We start from the raw sequence: 25483 nt of genomic DNA, 5'->3' as shown, positions 1-25483 counted from the left end.
TTCACTCACTCACCGCAGGCAGGTAGGTGGTCTTTGTCTTCTACCGACTCCTCTCCGGCCTTGCTCCCCCAGCTCTGTCTGTGCTCTGTCCCCCAAATATTCCTACAGGTCGCACAAGATCTGCCAGCCACCCTCTGATGGTTAAACTGCCGAAATCTCGGCTCTCTGCTCACCTTCACTCTTTCATTCCTCTTTTCTCCCGCCTCTGGAACAAACTCCCACACTCACTTCAATCACACTCCTCCCTCCAGGTCTTCAAAACAGCTGTTCACCACCATCTCTTATCTTCCCCCATCCAAAACCTTGATCTTTTCTACCCCCACTAATTCACCCCAGATCCACCTTGTTTGAAATTCCAACTTCTTTCCTGGAAGTCTTGGCAGTGTCCATATGTTTTTCCATCTCCCACCCCCCCCCCCCCCCCCCTTCCCATGCCTTCCCCCCAAAGCCCTCTCCCTCCCACAGTTCTCTCGATGTCTCCATGTCTCTCGGTCCCTGCTCTCAAATGTTGTGTTTGTGTCCTTCCCCCTCTCTCCCCATCTTGTCTACCGCTCCCGATGTTATTTGTTTTGTGTGTCTGTTTGTCTTTCTGTGTGATTAATGTTCGCTCTTTCACGAGCCTCGATCTTGTATACAAAAAAAAAAAAAAAATTACCTCCACCACCAAAGGTGGTGGAGGTTGTGTTTTCGCCCCTGTCTGTCTGTTTGTGAACAAAATATCTCAAAAAGTTGTGGACGGATTCGGACAAAAATTGGCAGAGATGTACCATATGTGATGAGGACGAAATGATTCGATTTTGGTGAAGATAAGGATTCGGATGCGGCTACTAGAATTTTAAAGTCGTTCTTCATCATTGGGAGTTAGGGCCAAAGATGATATAGAGCAGGATATCTCACAAAGTTGTGGACGGATTTGCACGAAACTTGTTGGACAGGTTGTGTGTGATACAAGGAAGAATCGATTCAATTTTGATGAAGATCCGGATCCAGCTAGTTTAATTTATAAGTGATTCTTCACCATTGAGTGATATGGCCAACCAGGTGGAGGCCGTTTTAGTTAGACCTGTAATCATACTCGTTATTAAAAAGAGCAGCAAAGACATTTTACAAGTACTAAGCAACAATAGAAATTCACATCTCAACAAGCTTTCAGCATTTTAAGCATCACAATGCGATGGTCCCATAATATCGTATGGAATGCAGAGCGAACGACCCTACAGCGTAGAGCATGATCCAGGAGGCAGCAAGTAGGGCAGAATTGTCATCAAACAACTCTGCTGTACTGCAGGTGGTCACCATCTGCTTCCAGGAAGTCCAGATTGCTGGTCTTGTCCATCTCCCGTAAACCCAGCCGGTCCTCGAAATGCAAGGAACTCTCCCGAAGATCATACAGCTGTATTGCTTGGCCATCCTTGTAGAAACCAATCCACTCGGATTATTTGGGCACAACAATGGAATCTCGTGCAAATTTCACCAACACATGCTTTAACAGCTTCAGGTTGTTCCGATAGGATTCGTTCACACGCTTCTCCTGAATATCTGCCAGGAAAATGTTGTTGCGGTACAAGGCCAAATCCAACGGATCGTAGCAGTATTCAGCCTGCACTAGGTTGTAAACATCCATGTAAGCATCACCTTGGTGTAAGCAAATCACCTTGGTGCAAGCAAATCACCTTGGTGTAAGCAAATCACCTTGGTGTAAGCATCCACGTTGATTATTTTGAAGATGGAATCACAAAAACCTGGCTCTGGGTTGAAGAGGCCAAATACCTCCTGGTGCTGCCATAAAAATTAGATGAGCTTCCTCATTGGAGGACTTGGACTGCGCTGAGCCGGTGCCCTCAAGGACTGCCCTCCCTGAGAGTAGCCCTTTGAATTACATTCTGCCTGGAGTGCGAGATCTTTCGCCAAGGCTTGGCAAACCATACCCACTTGGTCATTCACATTCATGAAGAAGCCATTTGCCATGTCCGCAATGATATCGCCAATCATCAATAGCAGCACATAGACATTGGGAATGTTTTTCTTCAGCATTCTTGTCATGCTGCCCATGCTCACCGGGTTGGAGCAGCTATCACCCATGCCATGCCATATTACGATTAGCATGGGCTCACTGCTAGTTAGCAAGCATGATGTGTACAAGGCCAGAAACACCACAGTAACACAAAAGGTACAGTAACAGCCAGAGAAGCAAACCGTGTGCTGCACCATGTTTATCTGAACTACGTATCCTTAAGGAAGCACCGGAGTGTTTCACCTGGATGTAATCAGTGGTTTAACTAAAAAATTAAGCTCCCCCACTTATCTAAAGAGTTTTAAGGTGCAACTAACTTGGTCAACCAACAAGGCAAACATGAAGACCAAGGAGTTTTCTAAAGAAGTCATTCAGACAAAAAGTGGTGGAGAAACACCGTTCAGGAGAGGGTTATAAGAAGATTTCAAAGTCACTCATTATCCCTTTGAATATGGTAAAAGCCATCATTAAGAAGTGGAAGACGTATCATCATACCACCCATCCAAACCCAGCAGCCAGGCAAGCAAAAAACTGGTTCGGGATGTCACTGTAAATCCACCAATGACCGAAAGATCTGCAAGGCTTTATGTCCGACATGGGAATCAGAGTTCATCAATCAACAATAACCCCTTCCCCTCACATAGCTGGCCTCCATGGACAGGTGGCAATAATAAAGCCATTACTCAAAAAGACGTATCAAAAAGCACGTATGGAGTTTGCGGAAAAAGAAAAAGCATCTTAATGATACTGCAGGCAAGTGGAGAACGGTTTTGTGGTCAGAGACAAAAATTCACTTTTTGGTCTAAATTCAAAGCTTTAAGTCTGGTGCAAGCTTAACACTGCACATTCTCCAATCAATACCATCCCTACTTTCAAGTATGGTGGTGACAGCATCATGTTATGGGGCTGCTTTTCATCAGCATGGACTGGCAAGCTTGTCAGGGTGGAGGGGACAATGGATGGTGCAAAATACAGGAGAATGAATCCTTGATGAAAACCTGCCTGAGTCAGCCATGGATCTTAAACTGGGTAGGAGATTCACATTTCATCAGGCCAATGATCCAAAGCACAAAGCTAAACCCACACTGGAATGGCTGAATAAATAAAAAGAAAATAAATGTTATTGAGTGGCCCAATCAAAGTCCTGACTTCAACCCAATTCATAATTTATGGTGAGACTTTTTTTCTTTTTGTATACTGAATCGAGGCTCGTGAAAGAGCTAACATTTATTCCACAAACAAATCAACCAGACAAACAAAACATACAAAAAGAGGGAGCGGAAGACAAGATGGGGAGAGGAGGGGAAGCACACAAACACAACACCTGAGAGCAGGGAGAAGCGCGGGAGGGAGAGGGCCTGGGGGGAGGAGGCGTGGGAAGGGGGGGGGGGGGGGGAGAGGTATAAAACACAAGGAGACCAAGGACTTCCAGGACAGAAGTTGGTATTTCAAAAAAGTGTAGGATTTGGGGTGAAATTAGCAGGGGTAGAAAAGATCAAGGTTTTGGATGGGGGAAGATAAGAGATGGTGGTGAACAGCTGTTTTATAGACCTGGAGGGTGGAGTGGGATTGAAGAGAGTGAGGGAGTTTGTTCCAGAGGTGGGAGAAAAGAGGAATGAAGGAGTGAAGGTGAGCAGAAAGTCTTGATTTTGGCAGTTTAACCATAAGAGGGTTGCAGGCAGATCTTGTGCGACCTGTAGGAATATTTGGGGGACAGAGCCCAGAGAGAGCTGGGGGGGGGGGGGGGGGGGGGAAGGCCAGAGAGGAGTCGGTAGAAGACGGAAAGACCACCAACCTGCCTGCGGTGAGTGAGTGAAAGGCCCTTGGAGTTAGCTTCATCGCGGGAGATTCCAATGATTCTGAACGCTTTGGTTTCAACAGCGTGAAGACGAGCTAGGTGTGAGGCAGGAGCACCAGCCCAGAGGGGAGAGCAGTATTCCATTGAGCTGCGGATGACTTGAAGATTTTAGTCTATTGATGATTCCCACAGAACAGGGACATAATGAGATCTGTGGAAGAGAGAGGGCTGGGGAAGGGTACATGGGATAAACAAGATGGACACTACAGGGACTTTCAGGGAATAAAACAGGGGGAATTTGAAGGTGGGTTTGGGGTGGATTAACAGGGGTAGAAAAGATCATGGTTTTCTATGGGGGAATACGAGATGGTGGTGAAAAGCTGTTTTTAAAATCTGGAGGGAAGAGTGGGATTGAAGAGTGTGTGGGAGTTTATTTCAGAGGCGTTCAAGACCAGAGAAGAGTTTGTAGAAGACAGAAAAACCACCAATCTGCCTGTGGTGAGAGAGTGAAAGACCCATTGACTCGGCCTCGGCATGAGAGATAACAATGATCCTAAAAACCTTGGTTTCTACAACGTTAAGCAGAGCTAGATGTGAGGCAGGACCACCAGCCCAGAGGGGAGAGCAGTACTCCATCAAGCTGTGGATGAAAGATTTAAATGTGGTTCAGACGTTGGTCTCTTGTGACGCTGGTCGGTCCTTAGACCACACCTCTCCTGCAGACTTTATAAACCCAAGCATCCGAGGGCTCGCAGCTGGTATTTGCATCCAGAGAACATCAAGGAGTCAGGCTGAACATGCAAAGAGCAAGCCATTGTGAAAGCAAGCCTCTGTAAGGGTGAGATTCGCTGGCAGCAAACAGACTGGTGCCCCGGAATGAGAGCTTACAAGCTGTGGAGTTTTTTTCCCCTGGACACGCCGACTGACTTACTGACTCACAGTATCTGTCTCTTTCCATCACTATTTCTAATTTGTTCACTTGGAACGCACGAGAGCAATCAACAATTGCACCCTCGACCGATTCAGGGCTGGGTTACTGACTTGCATTCATGATTTCCTATGTTGCATTACAAAGCATTCCGCATCTTCTCGCATCTCTCCCTACATGGCGCACAATATCATCACTCTCTTCTTTCCCCCCTACCATTTTTCATGTTGGGACCAACACAAGGCTGCAGTGTAATTCGAATGAGCGAGGTGTCACCAACAAATCCCACATTCGTTATGTCTCTGTGGCTATCTCTCTTGCTTGTCTTGTTTCCCAGAGTGACTGAGGTGCCTGTGTCTGTAGGATTGTGTTAATGTGACTGACGATGGGGCTTGTGTGCACAAGGGTAGGATCTTTCTTTGGGAGACTTTTTTCTCAGTACACACCTGGTTTACCTGTAAATACATGTCCTTTACCAATTCTTTATCAACTTTACCAAACTGCCCGATTGTCCTTTTCTCAATTGGTTAGACAGAGTATGTAAATAGTGGATGGGAGTTCTGCCCCGCAGTTCTGTCATGGTCAGTGATTAGCCAACGTTGCACTTATGGTATCGCTCGTCCATTCTTGATTTACTGTCGTGGGGCATCAAGAGCATGGTTCCTTATCTGGGGGCTTAATTTGCAAGGATGGTAATGCAGGAATTGTACACGAGGACCCTACCAAAATTCATCATCTCAAATGGTGTCCCTGGTTGCTTAGCAACCCATTGTGCCACGGAGTTATCTGCGGTTCGTTGGCTTCAGGGTCAAAGAATGGGAAGTGGGTCCGAGAAGTCCCTCGTGACCAGGCCGCCAAACTTGAAACAATATATACATATTCACTTGAGACAGCTTACAGTCCATATTATGCTTTATTATACCTAGAAACCTGGCTAGGCAACAAAAGAACTTTTCCATAATGTAAGAATTTAAATTACACATTAATCACTTTTACTAAGACCTAAAAGTTTTGTTGTTTTTTTAATTTTTTGCCTCTGTGCTCAACAACTGGAAAATCATTAAAGCAAAAGTCCAAATCATACATGGCTTCTGATGCCTGGCGGCCACAGTATACTGACAACCGTGGTAGGCGTCGAGAGGGAGTTGAGATCACATCAGTCTCGCAGACATTTCATTGCAGCACCGAGACTTGCAACTTGCTCATGCCTTGAAAACCAAACCATAAAATAGCTGCTAAATCTCCAGTACAAAAAGCCCTCCCGCATAATATGTACACATCGCTGCATCGCTTGCGTATGGTTTATCTGCATCATAACGAGAAAACACAGACAGAATGCTGGCCATTCTTTCAATATTCTGAACATGTGAGTAGCACTGGTGGTTTGGCATGCATGATTTGGGTAGTTCATTATTGCCCTTTGTATATATATTTTTTGTTTTCACCCCGTATCCCAGGTTGTTCTACAGATGTGCCGAATGGAAGCAGCACACTGATCACTGAGTTTGCTTTTCCTTCTGCTTCTGCCAGTCCACAAACTCATCCAGAAGCACTGGCCCTGCATTGAGAAACACAGACGTAGAGAAATGTGATATACAACTCTTGTCTTTGTTGTGGACCGTTTATTAATTTTAAACAAATGTGACCGTGCAGCCATTTTTGGGTTTCCGATTACACGAGTGCACAATATCCCTCCTCCAGTTTAAAATGCTATAACAACATTCCCTAATTATCAGTCTCTTTCCCTTCCCTCATTATGAATTTATTAAATGTCCATGCAAGGATGATGGCTTAAAATCTATTCTCACTATGTGTATTTAACAAACCAATACTCAGCAAAATAAATAAATTGGCTTGGTTTGAGCATCTGCTTCAAAATTCTGTGACCCTAAGTGTGTGAATCTCACAAAACGCTATTTTCAAGTGAAAATGAGCAAATCGTTCAAAATTTTCTCAGAATAAATTACTCACAATAGTCCAAGAAACACCAACCTTCAAAAATTTTCAACAGATATAATTATATTAAGCAAGAAAATAAATTCCTTAAGTGATCATGCACTTCTCTCATGCACCCTGCTTTATACAGAGCAGTGGTTTTGCTGAAGCGGTTTCTTGACTAGGGTTATGATCTCGGACGGGTCACCACAACGACACAGGATATCTGCCTGAGTGTGCTGGAATTTGTAATTTGTTTATGGCGCCGATGATAACTCGCCTACTCTTCATCAAGGATACCGTGGGCTGTTTAACATCCACTAACTAATGATGGCAGACAGGACGGCAGTTTAAGGGCTGCACCCACATTGATGAATCACCCTACATGTGAAACAACGGGATGACAGTTTATAGCTGGGCCGAGATTCAAACCCAGGTTAGACAGCTCAGATGTGAGTGTATGGACAGTAGTTGCATGTTGAAAAATAAAGACTTTGCAGCTGGTTGAGCGCATCGCATTCCGAGGACATTCTGAACGCCGCTTCTACAAGGGCATATTGAAAAGTAATGCCTCCTATAATTATTTTTCTCCAACACAGGTAAATATATTCAAAAGAAACAAAACGCATTCCACACATTAGTTATTCCCACCACTAGGTGTAATGGTCTATGATTCTGACACTAATGGTATCATTGCTACGTTAGTCAAGATGGCAGAGAGTAGCACGACATTGTCACTGCTATGAAGTGCTGAAGATGAAAGCTTGGATGACCGACTGGAGATGAGTTAGGATGAGATGAGAGTTGGGATGAGATGACTGGAGATGAGAGTTGGGATGAGATGACTGGAGATGAGTCGGGATGAGAGTTGGGTGCACCATTACGATCCTCAGAGTAGGAGACGGTCGATGCAGTACTGACACAAAGGATCACCAGCCCCAACTTGGCTCAGTCAGATTTTCATCTCGTCCCCAAACGTAAAGAACACCTTTATATCGAGAACTCCCATCTTCCGACGATGATGTCAAGGTCACAGTGAAGCGCTGGTTAAGTCAGGAGGACGCACGGCATCACTAAACTACATGGACATTGGTAGAAGCGTGTGGACCGCAGCGGTCATTACATTGATAAATTAATATGCATCATGGTAGAATAAAGATCGATGTTAGTATCTGTCTTTATTTCATTCTAATATCTTAATCCATTTTGGAGAAAAAGAATAGCAGGCCTTGCTTTTCAACATTCCTTCGTAACATTATGTCTTCAAGTCGTTGTGTAAACTGTATTATACTAGTTTGTATGAGCTTTTCAACAAGTGTAGGAATTTCTTATTATTTAGATTACTTTGCACATCTCTATTTCGGGTACATTTGGCTAAATTTACAGCTTCTGGTCAGAATGAAGAAAGCTCATCAAACATGTTCTACTAAAATAGCCCGCATTTAATCAAATTATATAATTTTAATTAACTCCAAAAAAAACATGCCAAGCCTTCAGAAAAAGGCAATTGTATTGACCGCTATCAATTACACGAATGGGCCACATGCCCATAAAGCTGGATCCTATGATCAATAATTATTTTTTGTCCGTCAGTGTTTTTCTCAAAATTGGGAAAAGGACCCAATCCAGGCAGAAGTAGCATTTTCACCAAGGTCAAACAACCCCAGACAAAGGTGTAATCTCAAAAAATGATCTGGCTGTGGTTTTGAACTGAATGGCTCTCTTCATAGTGGTGGACCTTCAAAAAGAGACCTCCAATGGGATGCCAGTATTCTGGCCACATCATAGGTCATTTTGCCCATTTTATAACTTTGCCTTCGCCGCTGTACATAGTCTCGTGGGTATGAAATTACGAGCACTTTAATTACAGTTACTGCACGAGCATGTCCATAAATCTAGCCTGTAAATGGCAATGCTCATGTCATACACGATGTTCAATTGGTGTCGTTTGGCATACTCTTCACAAATAAGGCACATTTGTTGGTGAAAGATCAAAAGCGTTTTTCTTAAGTGCAGAAAAATACAAGGTGACGATGCAATGCAAACTAAGTAACAAGATACACTTACAGGCCCCATCTTCGTCATAGTTGCTAAGATCCATGTTGATTGTCCTGCTGAATTCCAAGACATTGCACCACTGGTCTTTGTTGATAACTTTGTACTTAGATTGCTGTCGAAGCAGAGATATGAAGAAGAAAAAAGTTAATATTTTGTGCAGTGAAATAATGCAGCACAATAAATTATGGTATTTTGTAAAGTACGTTTTTGGACATGATAGTGAAGGCAAAATTGACCACAGACATTTGGTCCCATATTCAAAAATGAAAGCACCACCGAGCAGCAAGCTACCCAGCAGGCAAGTCTCAGGTCTGATGTATTCAGCACAGAGTGGTTTCCACCTGTGACTGGGCAGGAATTGTGTGCCATGACACCACTGGTCTGGTTGAAAAAGCTTTTCATTTTATCCTCGCAGCATTAAAAAAAAAAATTCTGGAATTCAGCGAGTATAAATCGGTGTAACCATGGGAAAAGCAATGCTTGCCATCACGTGACGCGAATAAACCTTCCATCGAGCACCTCGCCTTCTTTCCCGACACCGACGCCAATGTAGTGCATTGCGTTATGCTCAGCTAGCCAAATATGTTGTTTGGCCTCTATTATCATCACATGATGGCCATATGGAAAAGCAGCATTTTGCTTAATGTACGTACTGGTACACCCATAATGGATACATTAAAATGCATAACGTATCTGCTACGGGAGGGTTTACCCCCACCAAGCCCCCCCCCCCCTCCCCTGGTGTTGGCTTAGCGGTTAGGGTGCCGGCTTGGGATCCTAGGATCCTGGGTTCGAATCCCGGTCGATCGCTAAATTAACACCAGGGGGGTTGACTCAGCCTGTCATCCTTCCGAGGTCGGCAAATTGAGTACCAGCTTGCTGGGATGAATGATCCCGGTGTGTACCCCGGTTTAGAATAGGTACACCGTATCCCTGCGCATCGTAAGAGCGTGACCAAGGGTTGGCGTCAGGAAGGGCATCCGGCCATAAAAACATTGCCTCAAACAGGGAACAATGATTGTCATGGGGCCCGCAAGGCTAACCCCCGCTCTAGCGGGGAAATGGCCTTAAAACGATCATTCATTTTTTTCATTCAATCCCCCCCCCCCTTCCCCTCCAAGAGGGGGGGAAAAAAAAAGTAAAGCAAAAAAGTCAAAAAAAATTGCACCCCAATACCAATGGCGAATGAAATCACCAATGGTCAAATTTCAAATACTTGAAGTGTTGCCAATTTTACATTGACGGTGGAATTTATGTATGCCATGGACATATGATAGAAAAATCAATTTCTGAACCAACCATGGTGATTAAAGATTGGTAATAAAACATCATCGGTTAAGTGGTTTCAGAGAAATTGATTTTTTAAGGTTTTCCTTCAATCCAATAATGCTGCCAAACCATGTGACCCAAGATGTTCCACAGTTCGCCATTACTTCCTCAAGGTGGAGAGCTCTCGCAGTTATCTTGCAAATGTCAGTGAATCACCAATGTTAACTTGTTAAACCAAGACCCGATAAATCTGCTTTTCACTCACAGCTGCTGTGTTACACTATGAAAGAACATGAAACCTACCAAAGCAAGTTAACATTAATAGCCTCTGAACACAAACTTTATTGCTCCGTTTCAATATCTATGATTGGTTAGTCCATTTCTGGTGTGAGCTGTGTACCTCAGACATTCATATTAAAATGTCAATGCGATTGGGACACATAGTGTTAGATCACTAATATAACTCAACTGGATAGATAATGAGGTGATACAGCAATGCGATTCGTTTGTGATTTCACCAGAAATGTGACCGATTGTTGATGACTGATCTGATTAAATTTGACTGATCTTTTGGGAAAACATGAATGGCAGTGCCAACAGCAAATTTTGGGCTAAAGTGTTTTAAATATAAATTTAATGCAATTATAATGTTATCGTTCAAAACCTAAGGCTGCCACCGCATTCAATCATTTAAATAAAAACAACCAATGAAATTGAACCAGGAAGTTACAGAGATAGACATTATGCAATGACAAATGTGCCAAATGTTCAAAAAATAGTGTGTGCAGTGTATTGCATCGTTTGTATCAGTACGTCAAAACCGTGATATTTAAAGGTTTACAATATTAAAATTATTAATAAAGAAAAAAAAACAATTTGAGCACAACCTCGACCACTCACAAAAATACCTCAAGAAACTGGTGAAAAGATGAAAAGAGTGACCATGTCCTGCCCAACAATAGGGCAAGCATGGACTTTGCTGTGTCAATGTCCAGACTCCTCTGATCCTTCTCCTGGGATTCGAGGACAACAAGTTCAGAAAATTTCATGGTCAACAATATGCAAACCTATCAATTGCAATTAAAGTTAAAAACGTGAAGAGGAATGCACTTTCTTCCGTCTCCCACAACAAAAATTAAAACCGGTGGAAACACATCAATACACCGTCAAGTTTAACTTGGCATATAAGCGAGGCAGCATTGGATACAGTGACAGCAAAATAATTCCGTATTACGCGTGTTTCCATTTCCCCAACAAAGGTGGGCACACATATGACATGTGACGAGTGGTTTTTTTTATATACAGCATCAAGGCTCGTGGAGGACCAATACAACAGGGAACGGAAGGCAACACACTGACAATGGAGCAATATAGGCAAACCGGAATGGGGGAGAGGGACAAGGGATAAAGAAGAAACATACAGCTAAGAATGAAAGAGGATCCTAATCATATGGGTTAGCAAGAAAAGAATGGCACGAGTCAACCAATTCAAAGTTTTCTTGATCACTTCAAACTATTTGGTGAGGGATTTAGTTTCGTATTGACCAAATTTCAGCTTCGTTTCTGGCTCTTGATGGTTATTTCATATTTTACCCCAGACATAGTATTCTTCTTCTTCTTTTCCTATATGTAGCACATGCCTCCAACTAGTATCATTGACTGAGGGAGTGTGACTGTGCTGCTGATGCAGTGCCCCTTGCAGGTTAAAGCAGGAATTGTAATTTGTTAATGGTGCTGGTGATAGCTCACCTACTCTTCGTGAAGGATGCCGTAGGAATTTTTTTTTAAATGTCCACCACCGAATGCTGGCAGACTGGATGCCCAGTTTAACGTCCATCCAAGGGATGGCACACACTGATTAATTACTCTGCCCTGTGAAACACCAGGATGACAATTTATAGCTAGGTCAGGATTCAAACCCAGGCTACACAGCTCGGAGAAGAGAGTGCATACCTCTTGGATATCCTGCCAGCCCTCAGACATGATGAGTGGACTGTGGAGGTATCAATCACATCATATTATAATGAGAAGTGCAAGTGTAACATATAATATATAATATATACACATGTGCGTGAGACTTCTAAGCACTGAAGCAGTCATGAACTGTTGGACAGAATCGTACTATAGGTTGTGCACGGGGAGGTTTCATTCAGTCACAAGATGATAGTCCCGAAGATTCAGGGTGAAGGGGGGAGGTGCGGGAGGATCCCAATTATCTCATAGTAAATGTATGGCACAGCACTACTCCCACTGGAAGGGTGTATTACAAGTCATAAAAAACATGCAAATCTGGAATTCCGTATGAATCTATGCACAGATTCATTCGGAGGAAAATGTTACACCATGACTTCGTACATCACCTAGTTTTGGTGATCCACACGATGTTAGCAGTCTTTCTTTGTTGAACTATGTTGAACTTTGTTGAACTATTTCTCCAATGCCTTGATCTCCGATCATCAATTTGGATTCAGACCAGGTCATTCTACTCTGGACATGCTGCTTCTGCTGTCTCAACAATGGATGGAGGTCCTCAATGCCAAACAGGAAATCAGAGCCGTCTCCCTTGAAATATCACGTGCCTTCGATATGGTCTGGCACCCAGCTCTGCTCACCAAACTCTCCTCCTATGGTATCCATGGAAATCTCCATGCATGGCTTGTGGACTTCCTCTCTGGTCGTAGACAACGTGTGGCCCTGAATGGATTTCTCTCATCTCCCCTTCCTGTTCAGGCTGGAGTTCCCCAAGGCAGTGTTCTGGGCCCTGTGCTTTTTCTGGTCTTTATCAATGATCTCTCCGACTCTCTGGAAAATCCTCTCTATCTCTTTGCTGATGACTCCACTCTCTGCCACTCCATTCCTCTTCCCTCAGATCGGCAGTCTGCAGCCTCCTCACTCTCTGAAGACCTGGACAAAATCACAGACTGGTCAAACAAGTGGAACATGTCTTTCAATCCTGACAAATCTCACACTCTTACTATGTCTCTCCGAAAAGATCGACTGGACAACCCTCCCATCTACTTTCTCAACAATCCTCTCCAAGAAGTTCTGTCGCTCAAGCTTTTGGGTCTCACTATCTGCCATGATCTTTCTTGGGAAAACCACATTTCCAAGCTGGCCTCCAAAGCCAGTCGCCGACTGGGCATCCTCCGTCGTGCGAAGTCCTCCCTCGGCACACCTGAGCTCCTCACCACATACAAGGCTTTCATCCGCAGCTCAATGGAATACTGTTCTCCCCTATGGGCCGGTGCTCCTGCCTCACACCTAGCTCGGCTTCACGCTGTTGAAACCAAAGCTTTCAGAATCATTGGAATCTCCCGTGATGAAGCTATCTCCGAGGGCCTTTCACTCACTCACCGCAGACAGGCAGGTGGTCTTTCTGTCTTCTACCGACTCCTCTCCGGCCTTGCTCCCCCAGCTCTCTCTGTGCTTTGTCCCCCAAATATTCCTACAGGTCGCACAAGATCTGCCAGCAACCCTCTGATGGTTAAACTGCCGAAATCTCGGCTCTCTGCTCACCTTCACTCTTTCATTCCTCTTTCTCCCACCGCTGGAACAAACTCCCACACTCCCTTCAATCCCACTCCTCCCTCCAGGTCTTTAAAACAGCTGTTCACCACCATCTCTTATCTTTCCCCATCCAAAACCTTGATCTTTTCTACCCCCACTAATTCACCCCAGATCCACCTTGTTTGAAATTCCAACTTCTTTCCTGGAAGTCCTGGCAGTGTCCATATGTTTTCTACCTCTCCCACCCCCCACCCCCTTCCCATGCCTTCCCCCCACCTCAAAGCCCTCTCCCTCCCACAGATCTCTCGATGTCCCTGCTCTCAGATGTTGTGTTTGTGTTCCTCCCCCTCTCGCCCCATCTTGTCTACCGCTCCCCATGTTATATGTTTTATGTGTCGGTTTGTCTTTTTGTGTGATTAATGTTAGCTCTTTCACGAGCCTCGATCTTGTATACAAAAAAAAAAGAAAAAAAAAAAAGATGAAAAAACTAGAGCAATGCAACTGTGTCGCCAATATGCCTCCACATAGTCCCACAATGGGTACATGCCCTCATTCACCGTCCTAAAAATAAACAAGTTTAATTTAAATTCCTTCAGCTGTTTTCATTTGTGAAGTTTCAATTATCACATTTTCACCAGCCATGACAGGTTTCACATTGATCGGTGAAGCGGTTTGAGAGAAGTGATTATTTAAAATATTGGCTTTCAAGCTAATATGGCTGCCACACCACGTGTACACTCTGCATATGTATGTGTCGGGGATCACATTTGTGAAGCTTCATGTTGATCGGAAAAGGTTGGTTTTTCTATTCAAGATGGCTGCCAAACCACGTGACCTACGACATCATTTTCAAACGATATGCAACAATGGTGTTAGATGATATTTGTATAAATTTAGCATCGATAGGGTAAGCGGTTTAAGAGATATAATTATTTCATATTTTCCTTTAATCCAATATGGCTGCCACACCATGTGACCTATGATATTTTCATGATGAACTTTTAATCACATGCCTAGTCAATAACACATGTAAAGTTTAGAGTCAATCAATTTGGTGGTTTGGGAGAAGACGTTTTTTTTTGAGGTTTTAAGGTTAAATCCAATATGGCTGCCAAACCATGTGACCTATGATGTCATAAATGTACTATTTCAATACAAATCTGTCATAGATCATGTGCATGCAATTTCAGATTTTTAGGATAAGGAATTCGATTAGAACATTTTTGGCTGGTATACCATTTCACCTATGTCATCATATCATGCATTTGTTCCCCGTTGGGAGTACTTGACAATGTGCCAAGTTTCAAATTTTTCCATTCAGCGGTTTCCGAGAAATACATTTTTTATTATTTGTGTTTACTCCAAGACGGCTGCCATACCACGTGACCTAGGACGTCACAATTATCATAAAAACATTCTGCATAGGTGTCACTCCTACCATGAAAGTTTTGTCTCAATCAGTCATGTGGTTGCTGAAAACAAACAAGGTTTAGCTTATATATCCATTCTCTTCTGAATGGTGATACAAAGATAGTTGTTTTTTTTAAAGTGTTTATAAACAGTCAGCGTTTTCATCTTTTAATGACCTCAATGGAAGGCCAAATGTTTAAACTTCTGAGCCATAATCATGACCTAAAACTCAATGTTGCCACGTCCAAATCTTTTCAGTTTTACTGTAATGAAATTTCCTCCAATAAGCAGGCCTGGCAAGACAGCTGAGATGGCCTTCAAGCTTTCCAATTTACGTTAAATTACTGACATGACTACAATCTGTCACTAAGGCGCTTCGCACACAAGGTGTTGCATTCTATCTGATTTTGCAGTCCCTTTGGAGGAATGCCGAGCTTTGTGCCCCATCTGGCAACATTTCATGGAGGATATGCAAAAGTTTCCATGGTACCAAAATCACAAAACCTTTGCTAAAATCAGAATCAAGATCAGACAGATCAGGATGAATATTTTCTCCTGTGAATGATTCCCCAATCGGTGCCACTCCACACCCTGCTTTCTTGTCATTCCTTAGAATACAACCTGCTGCTGCTGCTGGAACCTCGACTTACCACTGAAAAAAGTAATGGCAAACTATCGGTGTATAAGTTCCCTCACGAGTGTTTCGGTAGCATTGAATATCTGGAAAGATTACAATAAAAAAGGACCTTTGTTTTGACCCATAATCAGGTCGAAAAGTGGGGGTGGCGAATTGGCATCTGAGCAATTTTCAATGGTGAATGCAAATGCAAAATAACCAACAGAACATTGACATAGAAGGGGCTCATTATTGGTACAGCAGATTAATGTATTTTTATGGTTAAAAAAAACAACTGTGATAAGTCGTTTTCCAATTTACTCCTCAAATTGGCCCTCAACCCCCCACAACGCCAACCTTTCCCTCCTGTGTCCACTTCCCTGAATAAATAAATAAATAAATGACAACATACCCTGGCAAAGTCGAAGGCATATCTGTAGATCTGTTTGAAGCACACCGATTCATTTAGAAAGGAGCGCAAGTAGTCAAATTTGTTCTGCAACTTCGTCACATTATCAGCTCTAGTTCAGAAGAAAAATAAAACAAAAACAAAACTTGACGGAATCATTTTCAGAAGAAACCATCAAAATAAGAGAATGTTTAGCATTTGAATGCACATTTCATGGGTTGACAACTTTATGGTCGCTTGCAAAGTCATCCCCCACAAAAAAAATGCACGAACAAAATTAATGATCGTGCTTCTGATGCAACTCCAACTTCTGATTTGTCCTGCTAGTTGGGTTCAACCACAAGCAAATAAATAAACATAAGGTCAATACCCCTGGCGCGAGCAAAATATACTAGCAAAAGTACCCGGCTTTGCCGGATAACAATGAGTGGCTTTCTGACGGGCATATGAATGGGGGGGAAGGATAGGAGGGAAGGGGAGGGGGAGGAGAGAGAGGGAAGGGGGGGGGGGAGGAAAAGGGAAGGCATGAGGAGAGGGGGAGGAGAAGGCATGAGGAGAGGGGGAGGGAAAGGCATGAGGAGAGGGGGAGGGAAAGGGGAAGGGAGAGGGGAAAGGAAAAGGGGGGGGGAGGAGAGGAGGGAGGGGAAGGGAAGGGGAGGGGGAAGGAAAGGGAGTGGAGTGGGAGAGGGAGAGAGAGGAGGGAGGGTGGAGAGAAGAAGGGAGGATGGAGAGGGTGCTAAATAATATCATTAAATGCAGCTATTGCTTTTTCAACTAGAATTCATATAACACGATAGAACATGCAGTGTTGAAGTGTATACTTGGATTCAAATAAAATAATGATTTTAAATGATTGTTAAAAAATGCCGAAAGTTTAGCGCTATTGAAGCAGTCTTATAAATCACCCATATACACCACTATATTTATCATGCCCAAGTACTGCTAAACGGAAGGGTTTTGAAAGTGCAAATGAGGCGATTTGTGTTCTGCAGTGTTCAAGTACACCCCGACATTCACGGGGGACATGTTCCAGGAAAATGCCGCCAATGTCAGAACCGTGAATGTGGGGGCATTGTTTCAATGGTAAAATGGGGGATAGGTTCCCGGCGGTTCCTAATTTGCGGAAAAAAACCCGTGAATGCAGAGGACAATACCGCAAATGTGGAGGAAAATCCGCACATGTCGGGGCATTAATTCAATGGGGAAAAGGGTGACAGCTAATTGCACTAAGATGCGGTGGAGTGTTTTCATTCTGTGCAGTAATTCACAGGGGGGTGACATGTTACACAGCTGGTGAGATATCCTACGAAGCAATGTTCAGTGTGAATAGTAGGATATCCCGTGAAGCTGTCCATAGTGTGAATGGTGGGAATATCCTGTGAAACTCACTTATAGCGTGGCGAAAATATTTGTATGTGGCCGTTAAAAGCTGTGAAAACACGAAGCACACGGCTACAAATATAGAAGCCGGTCATGCTCGCAGCTCGTGGAATTTTTTTTTTTGCGCCCGAAAGGAATTTATTTTATTTTTTTCGAAAGGAAAATTATTTTTTTGGCGGAATTTTTTTGCGCCCGCGAGAAAACCCGAGGAACCCGCAGAATCCACGAATGTTGGGGTCCGGGTCCGACTGTATATATAGGCTCCTACCGTATCCCCATAGGACATGAGTTTGGTTGACCACTTTGCCTCAAAATGAGTTTTCTTAATCTATAACCATTATGTGAGCCTCGAAAAGCAAATCAGATCAAATAATGTGTTATGTAAGCATGAGGAAATCAAGGAATCAAGGGCAATTTTCTGATGTAATTTGATGATAAATCCACTGTTTGTAAACAACCACACAGATGAAAACACAGAATTATAAATAAAAAAATACTCACTGCAGAGAGGTCATGCCTTTAAGCCATTCTTGACGCGTAAAATAACCCATGTTCTCTGCCTCAAGCTTCCAAGCTAAGACCAGCATAATAATCTGGAGGGCAAAAAATATACATGTAATTTATTAACTCACATTCATTCTAGAAAGTAGAGAGAACAAGTCAGGAGACGATGATGGTTCACGAGCGAGCGGTATTCAATGACAAAGGACGGACTGTAACCGAAACAGGCCCGGACCGGCCAGGCCCAGAAATGTCAAAACGAAGGTTACTGACCTTGAAATGAGATAGAAAATAATGTATAATCAGTTATGAGGTTAGTTAGCTACACAATACCGAAAATTCGGTGAAAAATGAAATGAAAAAATAAATAAATAAATAAATAATAATAAATAATAATAATAATAATAAATTAAAAATCGAGCTCCGTGGGGCTAGACACATGACATTGGCCTAACCAAATATCGAAACCCGTCAGATTCCACCAACTCCCTCGGAGAAGATGTAGCTTGAACTCGATTACCCCCTAAAAATACATCTTTTTAGGGCGTGGCTGCGCCCACAATGGGTGCAATACGCCCACTCTAGGCAGGACACAACGAGATCATGATATCAACCTCCCACCCAAGTTTCATCAAGATCGGATGACATCATCGGGTAGTTATGCTGCAGACAGACAGAGACACAGACAGACACACACACATGACGAATATAGTGGTCACTTGATAACTCGTGAACCAATAGTGGAAATAGAGTGGACGGATTACTTTAATGGCTGACAGGACGGCCTATATGGAAAGCCTATATAGCACACGCACCTCGAAGCTGCCTCGCCTGGGTTCGAATCCAGACCCAACTATAAACCGTCATCCCGCTGTTTCACTGGCAAGGGTGTGCGCTGTCCCTTGGGTAGATGTTAAATTGGCGCCCCATATGCTAGCATTCGTTGGTGGACGTTAACAATCCCATGGTGTCCTCTGTGAAGATTAGGCGAGATATCGTCGGCACATGGCCAAATTCCAACTTCCTGCCCTAACCAGCAGAGGGCATTGCATCAGCGGCACAGCTCGCGCCCTCAGCCAATTATGCTACCCAGCAGCCTTGTTCTGCATATGAACAAAGATTACTATATTGTACATTTAGGAATGCAAGTGACCAAAAGGAAATACAAAAGAGTGAAAAGACAAAGGATGAGTAATATAAACCATAATAACAAACCAGAAATGGCCGAATCGGCCATTATAACTGCAAACAAATGATCAAAAGGAACGTGTAAAATTGCTGTACATGGTACATTGGTACAATATGAAACAACATTTTGTATGAATGAATGAATATCATAACGATAACATAAAACATAACACAACACAACACTATAACATAACATAACACATAACACACAACACATAACACATAACATAACATCACATAACACACAACATAACACACAACATAACACATAACACATAACATAACATAAACGATAACATAACATATCATAACAATATAACAGCCATTATAACTGCAAACAAATGATCAAAAGGAACGTGTAAAATTGCTGTACATGGTACAATATGAAACAACATTTTGTATGAAAGCAATTTTTTATGTGGCAATGTTGCTGCTTCATATGCAGCCTTTGGCTGATGGTTACATCATTTCTGGAAGTGCGTTGTGCTGCTGATGCAGTCCCCAGTCCCAGTAAGCTGGTACTCATTTCGCCGACCACAGAAGGATGACAGGCTGAGTCAACCCACCTGCTGTTATTTAAGGGCATGAAAAGGGCTCAAACCCAAGATCATAAGGAAGGGTGGGAGCCGAGAGAGGGGTTGGGGACACAATATTTGGAAGCAAACATAAAATTTAAGCGTTCAGCCTTCTCAAGAGCAGGGTCGGCTGTGGTGCCATTTAAAGACAGCGAAGGGATGAAAGGGAAGCGTACACCAGAGACAGACTTAACAAGTTGCCACCAGGTTTTAGAGGAGGGAGACAAGTTTGAAATTTCAATCTTGAGGTTGGGCAGATGTTGTTTTCTGGCTCTCCTGAGAGTGGACATACAATTGTTGCGGGCTTTTTGGAATGCACCGAGATTGCCTTTGGTCGGATTTGCCTTCCAGGGAGAGAAGGCAAGTAGTTTCAGAGCAACTGTCTTGCCATAAGGATTCAGTGTACCATGGACAGGAAGAAAGGTAGGAAAACTGAGGATGACATGGGATGAATCTGTGCATAAGAGAGAGAGAGCAGGTTTCTGTGGGAAAAAAATCCCAGGCTGAGTTAACATCATGGAAGACCAGTGCTGAAGAGATTCCTTGCCAATCTGCCCGAATGAAATGCCAGACTCACTCTGGCACTGAGGCAACTGTCTGAGAATAGACAGATGTTGACTTTCACAAGCATAGGATCAGAAGAACCAATAGGAGTAGAGGAAGAGCATGAGACATTTGTGGTAAAGTTAGTCATTACCAAGTCCAGAAGGGAGGATTTGCCATTTGGAGAAATGGCTGATGAGTGAGGTACCAACACAGCCAATTTGGATGTTGACAATTGAAATCACCCTATATGAGGAAGAGAGAGTTGGGATGAGTGGTTAAAAGTTGGCCCATGTTGTCTGAGAGAGATGCAGATGGAGTCATCGCTGTTTGGAAGACAGTACAACACACAGACAAACAAGAGGTGGGAGTGGCAAAGAAGTCACAGCCAGATGCAATACGCCCACTCTAGGCAGGGTGCAATACGCCCACTCTAGGCAGGACACAACGAGATCATGATATCAACCTCCCACCCAAGTTTCATCAAGATCGGATGACATCATCGGGTAGTTATGCTGCAGACAGACAGAGACACAGACAGACGCACACACATGACGAATATAGTGGTCACTTGATAACTCGTGAACCAATAGTGGAAATAGAGTGGACGGATTACTTTAATGGCTGGCTCCAGGGGGTTGGGAGGTGCAAGATCAGTACAAGGGCAGTGAGAAATTGAATTCTTGATCTAAAGTGCAACTCCACCACCGGGGCATGGTTCAGGCCAATCAAATCAAAAGAGACAATAGCAGGGGAGAGACATTAAGGAGTCACGGACGTCCTATTCGACGTTCGACGGAAGGGTTCTGCGAAACAGATGATGTCAAGTTTAATCGGCAGCGGCTTCGATATAGAGATCTGTCAGGTTGTAGCGGAACATAAAACATAAACTGAAATGAAACTAAACATTAAAAGTGCTATTGCTCTCATCTCCCCTTCCTGTTGAGGCTGGAGTTCCCCAAGGCAGTGTGCTGGGCCCTGTGCTTTTTCTGGTCTTTATCAATGATCTCTCCAACTCTCTGGAAAATCCTCTCTATCTCTTTGCTGATGACTCCACTCTCTGCCGCTCCATTCCTCTTCCCTCAAATCGGCAGTCTGCAGCCTCCTCACTCTCTGAAGACCTGGACAAAATCACAGACTGGTCAAACAAGTGGAACATGTCTTTCTATCCTGACAAATCTCACACTCTTACTATGTCTCTCCGAAAAGATCGACTGGACAACCCTCCCATCTACTTTCTCAACAATCCTCTCCAAGAAGTTCTGTCGCTCAAGCTTTTGGGTCTCACTATCTGCCATGATCTTTCTTGGGAAAACCACATTTCCAAGCTGGCCTCCAAAGCCAGTCGCCGACTGGGCATCCTCCGTCGTGCGAAGTCCTTCCTAGGCACACGTGAGCTCCTCACCACATACAAGGCTTTCATCCGCAGCTCAATGGAATACTGTTCTCCCCTATGGGCTGGTGCTCCTGCCTCACACCTGGCTCGGCTTCACGCTGTTGAATCCAAAGCTTTCAGAATCATTGGAATCTCCCGCGATGAAGCTATCTCTGAGGGCCTTTCACTCACTCACCGCAGGCAGGTAGGTGGTCTTTCTGTCTTCTACCGACTCCTCTCCGGCCTTGCTCCCCCAGCTCTCTCTGTGCTCTGTCCCCCAAATATTCCTACAGGTCACACAAGATCTGCCAGCCACCCTCTGATGGTTAAACTGCCGAAATCTCGGCTCTCTGCTCACCTTCACTCTTTCATTCCTCTTTTCTCCCACCTCTGGAACAAACTCCCACACTCACTTCAATCACACTCCTCCCTCCAGGTCTTTAAAACAGCTGTTCACAACCATCTCTTATCTTCCCCCATCCAAAACCTTGATCTTTTCTACCCCCACTAATTCACCCCAGATCCACCTTGTTTGAAATTCCAACTTCTTTCCTGGAAGTCCTGGCAGTGTCCATATGTTTTATACCTCTCCCACCCCCCACCCGCTTCCCATGCCTCCCCCCAAAGCCCTCTCCCTCCCACAGTTCTCTCGATGTCTCCATGTCTCCATGTCTCCATGTCTCCATGTCTCCATGTCTCCATGTCTCCATGTCTCCATGTCTCCATGTCTCTCGGTCCCTGCTCTCAAATGTTGTGTTTGTGTCCTTCCCCCTCTCTCCCCATCTTGGCTACCGCTCCCGATGTTATTTGTTTTATGTGTCTGTTTGTCTTTCTGTGTGATTAATGTTCGCTCTTTCACGAGCCTCGATCTTGTATACAACAAAAAAAAAAAAAAAAAAAAAAAGCTAAAACATATATGCATAGCAACAAGCATTCTGAGTATTGCGCTGCAATACATGTCCCCTACCAAAGTTCAAAGTGCCATAACTTTGTCAAAAACTGATCGAATATGCAAATTTATGCATGGTTGATGCTGGTTTTCAAATTTGATGTGAGGTATACTGAGACACATGTGTGTCACGCCTCGCCTCGTTGATAAGCCCGCAAGGTCGCTCCGTGGAGCAGCCTGCACGTATTGCACTGTGTGAATTATATAATTACCAACTTACGGTCTGAGGTACCAGCGATTCAAGAGATATCCATTTTTTTTTAAAGATTCGTTTAATTAACGATATCTGCCAAATCACGTGCCCTATCGCAAATTCCAAAAGGACATTTTAGTAGACTGACATGCTGAACAGATCTGTGAAGTTTCCCCTCGATTGGATCAAAAATTAGGGAGGAGCTCAGTTTTAAAGGTTGATGCTTAAAAACGTCATAACTCTGAAACAATGTGATGCATGACGTCATGCTCGCTGACTTTTTTGTTCGTCAAGGGTATGCGATTCTGCCTGCAAAGTTTGGCCTCGATCTGTTCAGCCGTTGCAGAGAAAAAGGGGTTTTCGTGTTTTCACGAAAAACAATATGGCGGCCGAACCACGTGACCTGTGACGTCATAATTACCATTAAAATATTCTACAGACCGAGTCCCCCCCCCCTACGGTGAAAATTTGATCTCAATCGGTCCAATTATTGCAGAGAAAATCTTTTTGAAAGGAAATTAAAACTTAAAATGGCACTGAGTTAAGGATCATCAGAATTATCAGAATTCCCAAAGTTCAGAGTGCCATAACTTTGTCAAAAATGATCGAAACGTCGTGAAGTTCGAACTTGACCTGTAACTTATAATGAGGAAACCTTGTGCCAAGTTTGAAATCATTAGCATTAAGGGTTTAGAAATAAAGTCCGGAAAACTGTTCTTTGCGTGACGGCCTGACGGAAGGAGGGACGGAGGGACAGAGGGACGGCGTGCAAACCTATAGTCCCCTCCGGTGTACACCGGTAGGGGACTAATAACAAGAAACATGAGCTGACCTTCTGTACTCTTTCTTGCCTCATTCATATTTTGATGTCAAATCCAAATTTCTCGAGTATATAGCATCGGCAAGGTTTGGGGAGGGGCAGGGGGGGCCAATGCCCCCACCTTAATTTTTTCAGTATTAAGATAAAAACATCCCGTATTTAAACGTGAGTAACAATAAATGAACGTAAACTGTATTTGTGATTTCACGTACACTAACTACACAAACAAACAGTAATTTTGGAAATCAGACCGAGTTACCCATTATAAGTCCCCTACCGGTATACACCGGAGGGGACTATAGGTTTGCACGCCGTCAGTCAGTCAGTCAGTCCATCAGTCCATCAGTCCATCAGTCCATCAGTCCATCAGTCCATCAGTCCATCAGTCCATCAGTCCGTCAGTCTGTCATGCAAAGAGCAGTTTTCCGGACTTTTTTTCTAAACTCTTAATGCTAATGATTTCAAATTTGGTACATGGTTTCCTCATGATAAGTTACAGATCAAGTTCGAACTTCACGACGTTTCGATCATTTTTGACAAAGTTATGGCACTTTGAACTTTGGTAATTCTGATGCTCCTTAACTCAGTGCCATTTTAAGTTTTAATTTCCTTTAAAAACCATTTTCTCTGCAATAATTGGACCGATTGAGATCAAATTTTCACCATAGGAGGGATTCGGTCTGTAGAATAGTTTAATGGTAATTATGACGCCACAGGTCACGTGGTTCGGCCGCCATATTGTTTTTCGTGAAAACACGAAAACCCCGTTTTCTCTGCAACGGCTGAAAAGATCGAGGCCAGAACTTTGCCGGCAGAATCGCATACCCATGACGAACAAAAAAGTCAGCGATGGTTTCAGAGTTATGACGTTTTAAGCATGAACCTTTAAAACCAAGCTCCTCCCTCATTTTTGATCCAATCGAGGGGAAACTTGACAGATCTGTTCAGCATGTCAGTCTACGAAAATGTCCTTTTGGAATTTGCGATAGGGCACGTGGTTTGGCAGATATCGTCGTTAAACGAAAATATAAAAAAATGGATATCTCTTGAATCGCTAGTACATCAGACCGTGAGTTGGTAATTATATAATTCATACAGTGCAATACGTGCAGGCTGCTCTACGGAGCAACCTTGCGGGCTTATCAATGAGGCGAGGCGTGACACACGTGTCTCAGCATACCTCAGATCAAGTTTGAAAACCAGCATCAACCGTGCATAAATTTGCATATTCGATCATTTTTGACAAAGTTATGGCACTTTGAACTTTGGTAGGGGACATGTATTGCAGCGCAATACTCAGAATGCTTGTTAATATTAACCCCATGCCACCCCAAATAGAGAAGTCAAACTACGCCTATGGTATATAGCGATGATAAGTTTGCCTTCACTGTTCCAATTCTTATGGCAGGCACTGTATAACGAACTCCCCAGGCTACAGCACTAATGGTCAGCTAGTTCAGTATTCCTACCCCTTTCCTTTCCAAAATGACTTGAGGAATGTGAGCATCATCAGGTGTGCTGGTGGCACAGTGATAAACAAATAAAAAAACAGCAGAGTGGTAAAGTTAGGCAGACTTTAACCAAGAAGATTAGAAAGTTGGTAGATAAGAAGCCGGGACACAGCGAGCACGGAGCTGGGACACAGCGAGCAAGGCCGCTTGGAGTTTCCAAAAAAGCACCTAAAGGACTCTCAGACTGTGAGAAACAAGCTTCTGTGGGCTTTCATGTGTCTTTCACCAAGGAGAGGCTTCCGTCTGGCCACTCTGCCATACAGCCCAGATCGGTGGAGTGTTGCAGTGATGGTTGTCCTTCTGGAAGTTTCTCCCATCTCCACACAGGATCTCTGGAGCTCAGCCAGAGTGAGGATCGGGTTCTTGGTCACCTCTATTACCAAAGCCCTTCTCCCCCGATTGCTCAGTTTGGCCGGGCGGCCAGCTCTCGGAAGAGTCCTGGTTGTTCCAAACTTCTTCCATTTAAGAATTATGGAGGCCACTGTGCTCTTGGGAACCTTCAAT

The 25483-nt window shown here is 43.7% G+C and overlaps 1 protein-coding gene and 1 pseudogene across 9 annotated transcripts in view; both read right to left on the bottom strand.

Annotated features, from left to right (window-relative positions):
• Nucleotides 1–1264: 1264 nt before the first annotated feature.
• Nucleotides 1265–2211, bottom strand: LOC137425981 (palmitoyl-protein thioesterase 1-like; annotated as a pseudogene).
• A 3423-nt stretch (nt 2212–5634) lies between these two features.
• DCUN1D4 (defective in cullin neddylation 1 domain containing 4) overlaps nt 5635–25483 on the bottom strand; it is a 46770-nt gene continuing 26921 nt past the window's right edge. For all 9 annotated transcript variants that reach the window (XM_068113923.2, XM_068113921.2, XM_078776681.1 and 6 more), the window contains exons 7-11: nt 17826–17917; nt 15948–16056; nt 10911–11015; nt 8743–8845; nt 5635–6298 (exon numbers count right to left, since the gene is read on the bottom strand). In XM_068113923.2, the coding sequence (XP_067970024.1) occupies nt 6237–6298; nt 8743–8845; nt 10911–11015; nt 15948–16056; nt 17826–17917 (471 nt within the window). In that variant the 3' untranslated portion in view covers nt 5635–6236. The remainder of the gene's footprint in view (nt 6299–8742; nt 8846–10910; nt 11016–15947; nt 16057–17825; nt 17918–25483) is intronic.

This window comes from Myxine glutinosa, chromosome 4, assembly GCF_964187855.1.
Source record: "Myxine glutinosa chromosome 4, kmMyxGlut1.1, whole genome shotgun sequence".
Classification (NCBI taxonomy): Eukaryota; Metazoa; Chordata; class Myxini; order Myxiniformes; family Myxinidae; genus Myxine; species Myxine glutinosa.
The sequence above is the reverse complement of the archived record's forward strand: the minus strand, read 5'-3'. Positions and strand labels throughout refer to the sequence as shown.